Source organism: Helianthus annuus, chromosome 3, assembly GCF_002127325.2.
Source record: "Helianthus annuus cultivar XRQ/B chromosome 3, HanXRQr2.0-SUNRISE, whole genome shotgun sequence".
In the NCBI taxonomy this organism is placed as follows: domain Eukaryota; kingdom Viridiplantae; phylum Streptophyta; class Magnoliopsida; order Asterales; family Asteraceae; genus Helianthus; species Helianthus annuus.
In genome coordinates this window covers 155,717,715-155,729,105 of record NC_035435.2, presented here as the reverse complement: position 1 = coordinate 155,729,105, position 11,391 = coordinate 155,717,715, and the positions used below count along the sequence as shown (strand labels likewise).

At 29.6% G+C, this 11,391-nt stretch overlaps 1 protein-coding gene across 1 annotated transcript; it reads right to left on the bottom strand.

Moving 5' to 3' along the window:
• Positions 1-227: 227 nt before the first annotated feature.
• Positions 228-10,870, bottom strand: LOC110932414. The gene is made up of 26 exons (XM_035988232.1): positions 10,851-10,870; positions 10,661-10,715; positions 10,432-10,540; positions 9,874-10,076; positions 7,619-7,714; positions 7,309-7,497; positions 6,023-6,211; positions 5,736-5,928; positions 5,451-5,550; positions 5,222-5,349; positions 5,035-5,119; positions 4,864-4,930; positions 4,510-4,718; positions 4,275-4,395; positions 3,998-4,189; positions 3,837-3,905; positions 3,626-3,764; positions 2,874-2,976; positions 2,700-2,758; positions 2,475-2,567; positions 2,179-2,382; positions 1,566-1,568; positions 1,230-1,478; positions 712-1,150; positions 492-603; positions 228-431 (listed from the first exon to the last, which is right to left on the bottom strand). Exons 1-26 carry the CDS (start codon positions 10,868-10,870, stop codon positions 228-230), a joined length of 3,630 nt encoding a protein of 1,209 aa, XP_035844125.1.
• Between the last annotated feature and the right edge of the window lie 521 nt (positions 10,871-11,391).

The following is an 11,391-nucleotide window of genomic DNA, read 5'->3' as shown; positions in this document are numbered from 1 at the left end:
AATCAGATCTCAGTTTGATTTGCTGAAAACGTATGTAGTTTAGCCTCTCACTTTCAATCATTGTGTAGGCATCGACTAAAAACTGCTGAAACAACCTTCTTGCATTAAGAATTAGAGAAAACTTGTTATGCCTATCCTGAATTCTATAGGCAAAAAACTCCCTCATAGTACAAGTTGGTCTTGTCTTCTTTGTATTAGGACCAAAATCCCTATGAGGAATGTTAATCCTATAGCAATCGTCTCCATACGGAAAAAGAATTGGATATTGTAGAGTAAGATAAAGGATGTAACTCGCTAATACTCTTAAGAACTCCCAAACGCTTTTCGACAATAATATCACGGCTTTCTATCTTGAGATCAGGTTCATCAACTATTAAAGCAACAACTTCAGAACACGTAGGTAAATTGTAAGTCCTACTGTCCCGATCTCTCTGTGAAATTATACGAAGTTTAAGGGTAACATTAGGATTCTCATGGAGATGGTCTCGTACCATCCTGTAAGTTTTAACCAACATATTTGTAGAATCTAACATGTTCGTAAGAAACTTTATAAATTTAACATCAAGTTCCTTTGCCCTTAAAGATGCTTTGCTTGAAGATTCACTGTAAGAAAATGATACGTTTTAAATTACAGTTTCAAACGTTGAAATGGAAAAAATAGAATTCTACGTTGTAACTTAATATTAAGATACTGATAAGTAAAAAAAATACCCGAATAACAACTCTCTATTAGCAAGCTCATTCTCAGTATCATAGATATAAAGCTGTGAAAATTTTGGCTGGTCTCCATGCTTAGGAAGAAGACTACCCATACAATGTGCATTCTGACCGCTGATTCTATAAACAAATGGAGCATTACCTTTGTTTATTTTAGTATCTACTTTTCCTCCCATTGAAGTAAAGGAAAACATAGAATTGTAACGTCTTTTGTTCTTTAAGAAAAACTTGCTTTCCTGATCTAAACAGCGAAAAAGCATCTGATAAGATGGATCAGAATCTTTATATTCAGGCAAGTTAACTTTACCATATCCATAACATAAGCTATATGTTTGCTTTTGAAGTGTAATGCGACCCTTTCCACCTTCGGTTGGCCATAACTTTGCAAAGCATAAACCACACGTAAGAGATTGGTCACCATGGTCAACGTAATCTGAACATTTAACATAAATTGAATAATAAAGTAGGTAAAATAAAATATGAAACAACAATGAATAACATTAATCAGTTACCTTTAGATACACCTTTGGTGGCGTCTAACACAACCTCGTGAACATGATTTTCATCATCAGAATCAAGAACAGCCATTGGTATGGGTTCTATTTCAATTGGTTTATGAATAAGTCTACGCTTTCCAGAAGACATCTTTTTTATCGAGCTAAATTCCGAGGTCAAAGAAGTTGTGTTACATTTATTGGTTATTCTGGGATTAAGAGAATAGCAGTCATTCAATGGTAAAGTTGATGAGCTTGCAATATTATCTGAATAAAAAAGAAAAAATAATTTTTCGTTAACTATATGAATTAAACAATTAAAAATGTATGTAACAATATAATTATAAAATTTACCAACTGATATACGATTTAAAAAAGACATAGCATTAGAAAAATGCGGTACACTTTGAACTTGAGAACGTATGTTTGTAATACACGAAGTTGGTGTTATGTTTTCTTTGTTTGACCTCGTCATTCGTCGTGTTGAGGTAGAAGAATCTTGCAAAACATTTGTCTTTCTATTCTGATTTGAAAATGCTCCAGATGAATAAGCTACATTTCTCGAACAATTAGAATTATTTCCTAAACAAAAAAAATATAAGATAATACAAATAAGTATTTTAAAAATAATTTGTTCAAATATTATATGTAGTAAAAACAAACAAAATGTGAAACATATCCAAGTAGTAACTGTTTGATTTTGATTTACAAACCTGGGATTATGTTTTCTATGTTTGCAAACGGTGTACGGTTGGGTGTTGTAAACTAATATTGTAGTACATGTCCTTTCTTCTTCAAAGTAGAATGTGTAATAATGGAAGATCTTACATTAACGGACGAATTTAAATGATTACCTAATAAGATATAAACAATCATTATATAATATGTAATATAACCTAACTAGAGTTGACGAACTAAATTAGTAATGTGAAATTTGTAACATTATCTAACATAAATCTAAACTTACTTGTCCTTATAACAGTTGAAGATTCGGTAGGAAAGGTTGTGTTTGAAAAATTGAGAGTTAAATTCTCTTTGTTATTTAAAAGGATTCGTGTTGATGATGACGACGTTGAAGCACCACCTCTAGAAATGAATTTTTTAGTAATCTTTGATCTCTTACTATCAAGGTATAGTTTTCTTAACTTGCGCCTGTGTTTAGCCTCTACAACTATAATATAAAAATAGAATAACGAATAAAATTTGACATATGTAACAGTAAACAATAAAAATAATAGAATATAAAAATGATAGAAAATTTACCTCTAACAAAATAATCCGGAAATGCATCTGCACTTGATTTCTTATTATCAAGATATAGTTTTCTTAACGAGCGTGTACATTTAGCTTGCTCAGCTAAAATGCAAAAAAAAACAAAAAAAACTAAATAAGAAGAAACAAATATAGAATTTAGAACATAAAACGTTTTCAAAAAAAGAAATTGAATACTATTTAAAATGTTTGAGATAAAAGAAAAAAAACACTTACATTTATTATCAAGGCCAATATGTGGACGTTCAGAAGAATACGACGTAAGTTGTTCAAACCTATTATGCATTTTTTAACCAACACAAAGAACTACAACAAAAAAAACTAATACCTTTACAATGAAAACCAAACGCATGAATAAAAAAAATTATAACGAACTACATAAAAACTTACTGGAAATGTAAAGAATGATGAAAAAAACTTATTCCACCGTAGAAGGAAGCTAAGAATGCAAATTCAGATAACCATGATGATGTTTCAAAAGTCTGTGAAGTATCTGAATTTATAGACCTAAGGTATAAGTTATTTATGGAATTCATAATATACATTACCAAAATAAATTGTAACCAAATTAATGATCATAAATATGAAAACAATTCTATATTTATTAGTTTCGAAATTTGAAGATAGTGTGTCATTTCGTAAAAATAGAATTGCTAAAATTACGAAATTTTTTAAAAATAAGTTTAGAAATGTAACTGAATAGTAAAAATTGACATGATTAGCATATTTTTAAAATAACTTTAGAATTGTAACTGAATAGTAAATAGTAAATCTATATATACACACAAATGATTAATGTTCAGTTCATGAAAAGTAATTAAGTAAGGTCAAAACTAATACACCAAATTTTTTTTATTTTTCCAGTATTTATATTATCGCATTATTACATTACAAAAATAAAAAAGTAATCAACGTAGTCTCATACAATAAACAATATAACCAAACATAATTCTCAACCAACAATATTATAGGATAACTGAAAAAGTATATAGGCAAAACATAAAATGTCTTGAAACATCAAAAAGTCATACGAACAAAACAACATTCCAATATTCAAATACCAAATAAATTGTTTTTTTATTAAAACCACCATTTGCCATATCTCCTTTATCAATTCTTCTCAACACACATGCGAGACTTACTTGCTGACGACGCCAATCCCACTTCATTCAAATAAACATCATCAAGGTTATGCTTCAAATCAGAAGATGATTGTTTCAAGTCACCCACATAATCCTTTGAAACAGGTGTGGTGTTATCCTCAGTGTAAGAATCAGCATCCTTAAAGAAATAAACAAATTATAAGTAAGACAACTGTTAAACTTATATATAAGTTTATTTTTTAAGTTATACCTTCAAACATTCACCACCAGAAGTTTGGAACTCAGACTGACTCATACCAAAAGAATCAGAAACATCAAGCTGTGAAAACATGAAAAGCAAACAACAAATAGTTCAACATAGTTTAAACGGTTTTGAAAGTGCAACTATATATTAATAAAACAATCACTTACTTGGTCAATTTTAAATTTTTTGTTGAGCTTATCCAAGATGTCATCATCAGTCGTAACAACTGATATTCCATAATTCTCAACAGCATTGACAATATTAAAGTCAATTACTTTAATCACGAAAGCACACTTTAGGTTAACCAACGATTCAAATTCAACCAGATATTCTCTTGGAAAATCATTTGTCTTCAATAACTATATTAAAAAAAATATAATGTGTCATTAGAATAAATGTATAAAAATTTAATTTAAATATATATAAAGTATAACTAAATATAACCTCGTCCTGAATTTGTATAAGTTCCTTTGCAGTTTTCCCAACAAACTTCAACGCCTCATGGTCAAATAATGTAAGCGTCACAGTACCGGTTGAATCTTGAACGCGAACCGGTATTTTAAACCTTAAAAATGGTATTTAAATAATTAACAAACATATGTGAATAGATAATATAGACGACCTACGTTGTTGTTGTTGTATGACCAATAATTAGAAGTATGACTAACAAACACTTTACCTGGACAGCGGGAAAACTTCTTTTCCATTACAATCCTTGTTAGAACATTGATACAACTTCTCATCTCTAACATCACTTGTTCCATCATCCTTATCATAGGTTTCAAACTTTTGCTCAACTTTGGACTTGCAATAGTTACACCCATCATAATACCACATCTTATCTGAAACGATTGCTACAATAGTTCCAACAACAACAACTTTCTTTGGCTGTTTAATATAATAAAAGAAAAAAATCATTAAAATTTTGTTAAAATAAAAAATATAAAACATGAAATGTTAAGGACAACCTCTAAGATTGATGCAAGATAAGCAATTGGTGAAAAAACATCATTCTTTAAAATTCATCTTCGACAGAACACATCATATATGACCCAGCATGGCTACTTGACTCAGTTGAAGCAGCAAGTTTTGCAAGAAACCTATAAAACATTTTGAATAAACAAAAATGTTTAATTAAAAATAAATACAAACAATACGTAAAGTTGATAAAATTTAAAAAATATGTTTAAATAATAACACTTACTTTTGCTTGAACGATAACATGTCATCAAAATTGTCGTTAATGAAAAGTCGTGAACCATCAAAGTTATTAGAAAATCCCCATTTGCCTATTGTTAGGTAAAAATAATTTAAGCAATAAAAAAAATAGATACAAAGTAACAACATCTATTGATATTTGTTTGGTATAAAATGCAGTATGAGTTAAATACCTTTGTATGTCTTAACTGCACCAAAATGGACAACAACGACAACATGTGCTTCACGATTTTCACTAACCATGTAAGAATACATGTCCTTAGCGTAATCATCCCAAAGAGTTAAATCGATCTGAACATCTCTACAATAGAATATAAGAAAAAATATAAGTTTAAGAACATTTTGTAAATTTGAAAGCATAAAATGGAAAAAAAATTATACACAATTTATAAAATGTATTACTCAAGATCTTGAAGCTTAAGATTAAGGCGTTTCCCTTTACTACCATCCTTTTTGTTAGTCTCCTCGATGTTATAACAAACACCAACATAACCAATGAAATCTACCAAAAATATAAAATAGATGTCAGCATATATAAGAACATAAAAAAATCTATAAAATCAGCAAACAAATATTATGGTATATAAAGATTGAAAATAAAAATTAAACATACCTACTGTCGTACCCTCTTTTATTTTCTTGGAAGAACATCATTAAACTCAACAAAATTGAAAACGTACTGCGGACCTTCCCATATATTGCACTTTTCCACAAACGTATGATAATAAAAAGATAGCTTCTGATTGTTAGGAACAATCTTGAAAGATGCAGTGTTCGCAGCAAGAGATGACCGTTTAATGATAAGGCATTCATCAACATTAAGATGTCTCTCAAACTTTGAAAATAGCTTATGCAAGCAAGAAGCTTGAATCTTGGTACCCTGTGTGTAAATACAGAATAACATGCAAAGGGTATGTTAAAAGGCAACCAAAATCAGTATAATTAAAACAAAAAAGATTAAATCATTAATTTACCTTTTCATCCATCAGTATCATATCTATACGATATGTCTCTCTTTCATTATCTCTCATCTTCTTCCTCCACAAACTAACAATTTTAACCTTGATAGTGTAGTTTGTGCTAAGAGCATCGATATCGTTCAGCAAGGTGATCTGACCTTCGTTTTTCATTATAGCTAAGAAGAAATCAAATAAATGAATGGACTGTTGAAAAAATATTAGTTTGGCTTAAAAAGAAAACAAATGATCTATTTATATCAAATTAATAAAGTTAATATTTTTAGTAATATATTATCAATATTTCTAATCAAAATAAACCTCATTTTTAAAATACAATAAATAAGGAAACGGTATAATTTATAATTAGATAAGACGAATTAATATAAATTCAAATTTGTAAAAACGGAAACTGTACACATTAAGTATATAACTTCGGGTTCACATTACGAAGTTAAAAATTATTTACAATTATTAACGTAAAATTTTATATTTGAAACATATTTTCTATAATTGACAACCTTTACTAAAATATAAAAAATAGATTTTTTTACATTTTTATGAATAATCAGTTTCCATAATTATAAGTTTGAAATTGCAAAATAAGGACGAAATTTTATGATTAATCACTTGCAAATTAAGAACGAAATTTTGAAAATGCAACATACTAAGTGACAGTTGACTTTCTATAATTAAAATGAATATAAAATGGGTTATTTATGTTAAATCTTATATAAAAACCTTATAATGAAACATCTCAAAACTATAATGCAAGGTTTAAAAATGACAATCATAGTGTTATCTATCTATTCTATATATAGTACTAAAGGTTCATAATACTATCTTATAATAATAACACTATACTCTCTGTACATAAATGAAAAAGATAAAAGAAAGAATGGGATCCAGATTATTTTAAATCATGTTAAATGCTTAATTGATTAACATAAAATTGTGTTTGATATACTTTTTGAATAAATTTATAACATCATTAGCATCAGTTAACGATTTATAAAATTTAAGAAATTACTACTTAACACATAGATTAAACTTTCAAGACATGACAAATGAGTGGTTAAAAGCAAAGTTATTATATGGAAAATGTAATAACTTGAAATTAAAAACCATAACGAATGTCAAAAACCAAAAAAACCATATAAAAAGTTAATATCTAACATATGAAAGGCAAAAAACATGCCCTAAATGTCATATAACTAATGAGTACGCCTAACGTAAGGTTCAACTCATTCAACACTCAACATCTGGTCATTTTCATCAAAAGAATAGTGAACCGTGTCACGGACCTTAATTCTAGCAGCTTTCATGAACTTCTTCCAACTGGTTAACGCGTATCGCCAACCTCCGTCTCTTTTTTTTTCACGTCTTGTACCGTTGGTAAATTGCTTTGGTGGATCCAGATGCATAAGCCTAACGGTGATATCTTTTAAACCTTCATCAAGTCTAGCCATCCGTGAAACAGGATCAGGACTCCTCTGTATTGTTGTAAAAATAAAATTAATAATAAATATGAAACTAAAAGAACAATGTTTATTAAGTAACAAAAAATTGTAACACTTGTTTTTTAGAGGTTTGTAAAATGATATTAAAACTTACAAAATAACGTTCACCGGCCATACGAGTAAAATGACGAACACAACCATGTATTTGTTCATCAACTTCATTTTCAGCATCGATAGGTGCAACTTCAGCCTGCAAATTAGATATATGACATGTATTACATTAACATATATAAAATATATAATTATATACTTATACAAAAATCAACTTGCACCGTTTCAATGCCACCGAAACGTTTCAATTTATATGATACACAACTAAAAAAATAACTCCCACCGTTTGAATACCTCTGAAGCATTTCAATGCTATTTAAACCACAAAATTACTTATATACAATTATATTAAAGTTGCAATTTCACCACTATACGTCACGTTCTTTCTAACTCTCAACATATGTCCATGTGCAAAGCAACACGCCGCTTGGAACTTCACATGGATAAAATCCAACCGACAGTCGATATATATTTTGTGAAACTTCACGATGGTTTGACTCACACATCACCGGTTGTGGTGTAACCGTTTCATTTTCTTTATATACCATCAAAACTGAACCAAGGAAACTGCCGAGGAACCGAAATTGCATGAATATCACAGACAATCGATGAAGTAATGACATTCAAATTCGTAAACAAAATCCTTACATCGATTCATCGTAATCAAACGAGGGATTGTCGAATTCTTTCCCAAAATAAACGCCAGAGCATGCCATTTTGTTCTCTCACACACAATAACGCACACAGTATCCATGTCCACTTCGTTGCAGTAACCGAAATCGGAAGTTATCGAATGACTTCTTTGCCGGCCGGACGTTTGCCATCGCCGATGGCCCGAAACTCACCAGTTTTATCCTCTCTCTCTCTCTCTCTAATATATGAGTAAGGGTGTACGGTGTGGTGATCGGTAAAGGGTGGCAAACCCCTTTACCGAGTGGTAAACACCACCGCCAACAAGTGTTTAATCACCAAAGTTTGCCAAATCGGTGGGGGCATGCCGAATCGGTAAGGGGAGGAAGGAAAGAGAGAGGGGTTGTGTGGGTGGGGTCCATGCCATCTCTCAACCAATCACATTTTTTCCTTTTTTTTTAAAAAAAAAAAAGTTTACCACTTTATCAAATGTCTAAACCATTGCCAACACTTTTCACCAAAGTTTAAATACTTTTCACTGATTGACATGGCGCGCTCTGATTGGTCGGTTTTTTAGTTTACCACTCCAAAGTGTTTAACCACTCCTTACACCCTAAGTAAAGTAACTTAAATGGTTTTACACGTTCGTGGTTTTAACTTAAATGTTTAAATGGTTTTACACGCTGATGGTTTTACAAAACCAGTTGTAAGAAAAATTTATTGATTTCAAATTTTAAATAAAAAAGAAATAGCAGAATGAATAATCTTAAAATTATTTCACTGTGACGTTTTTGGTTTTCAAATACTGGTTCTAAAACACGCTTACGATATTAAACCCATGTTAATATTTTCTTTCGTAGGGGATCTAATTTGACAAACTAGGAAATGACGCATATTGAATCGAGAGAACAAAATGTGAATTGTTACCATTCACGTGCATGGTGTGTTGTTCATGATCTACCGAAGAGGATTTGGGGGGTATGAAAGAATTTGGGGAGACAGAGGCGGTGGCATCGGTTCGTAAGTTGTATTATTTTATTTGATGTGCTAATAATTAATTTGAAGTAGCATGCATTTTATAATAATTTAGATTGTGATGAGGATGTGGGAGATATTGCAGATTTTTAATTATTAATTTGATTTGAAGTTGTGAATCCATGTGGGTATCTATTTTTTAGTTGACGTGGAAAGTGTTAATTTAGAATGTCTACGGCTTTATTAAGACACGGTAAAATTTTGAACGATATCTCAGTGATATCAATTTGGTTTGATTTGGTTTGTCATGTTATTGGTACAATATCAACACTCTAACCATTAGTTTTATCGATGATTTTTTATTTTTTCAATATTTTATTGTTCATGTTACGTCTTTGTTTATTGAAATTTTTGTTTTGTTTTTACGAGTGCCGGTAGCGTATCGATAACATAATGAAGTGAACCGTTACTAATGGATTTTTAATTATTACTGATTTATCTATTAAATAAGCATACATTATTGTTAAATTATATTTATTAAATAGAATATTTGGTATATATATAACAATAATCTTTAAGATCAGACATATCAACTCAATATTGATAATTAACATACTAAAGACTTTCATTACCAATATCCCGCCGCAACGCGTGGGATAACGTTAACTCGTTAAATAACAAAATTTAACTTACCTCATCGACATCTACATCAGGAAAATTCATTTCAACACCATTTTTTCCAAAAATTTTTAAATGGAAAAAATTACCAAAACCTTTTGTAAATAACAAAATACAACCAGCCTTCAACTGTAACAGACTAACAATCATGTCAATACCAACGGTAAAACCAACTTTACCGTCAGACGTTTCAATGGCAACTTTAAACATTTTGTTATCTATAATTACAGTAGATATTACATCATTTGAGGAATAATCATAAACTTTTGGCAGGATACATTCAGGAATGACCTGTGGGAATGATAAAAAAAGAAAAAAAAAATTTAGTCTTAATATAAGTAAAGTAATATATCAATACAATACGAAAAAAAAATAGAATTTATCTTACATAAAAATGAGATGATGGAGGGAGCAGATACGTCCAAAAAGAGCCACGACTAACCCCATCAACGAAAGATGTTAATTTAAACATAGTAGAATCTACAGGATTAAATACTACCAAACAGCCTTTGGTTAGTCGCAAATGTTCTACAACATTGGACCAACTATGGAAGAAGAATAACTTTCCTTTACCAGCGCTTAAAGAAACATTAAATAATCGGCCATCTACAGTGTGTATCATAACATTTGTAGGGCCTTTATCAACACCCCATAGTTTGCACGCAACATCATCTGGAATGGACTAATAAAACAAACAAATGCAAAATGAATTATAATTATAGTGAAAAGATATAAACAATACAATAATAATAAACTGTATTTAATAATAAGAAAAATAATTATGTAACAATTTATCATTTACCAGAATAAGTTCGTCTGCTACATTTATTAGCCTTAAGAACCAGGGTCCTCTGAAACTGATTTAAAAATGACGATGTTAATAAAGTGTAACATGTTAAGGTTAGTGTGAGAAAAAAACAAAAAAATGAAAAAAAAAACACAGATTGTACAAATGAAATGTTACATAAACTAAGAAAATGAACAAAAAATACCTTGATGTACTTTCAGCCATATCAAAAACCTACAAAAACAGGTTACATAAACAAACCACGTCAGATGAATTATTATAAAAAATATAAATAAAAACGAAAAAAAAATGTGAATGAAATGTTATAATAACATTCAATATGTAAAAAACATCATAAAAAGTATCTTTTATTCCAAAATCTAGAACAAATGGAGGCAACCGATGATATAACAATTATGATACATCATAATAAAAAATCTTGTAACGAAATGATTTACACTGACAATTAACAACATTTAAAACACCTAAAAATATACAATCATATTATCCTATCATCAAATACAGATAAAGTGACCTCAAACGTTGATAAATTACATAAACATGTGAAATAAAAACAAAATCGAAAGAATTACCATGACAATCAGAATCAGGGTTTGTATAACATAAACTTAAACAATACATCAGACTGAAAAAATCATATAAACATAATCATACCAAATAAAAAAACAAAATTCAAAAAAAAAATTTATTCAATTACAATCGGATTCGGGGTTTCCTATAAACAT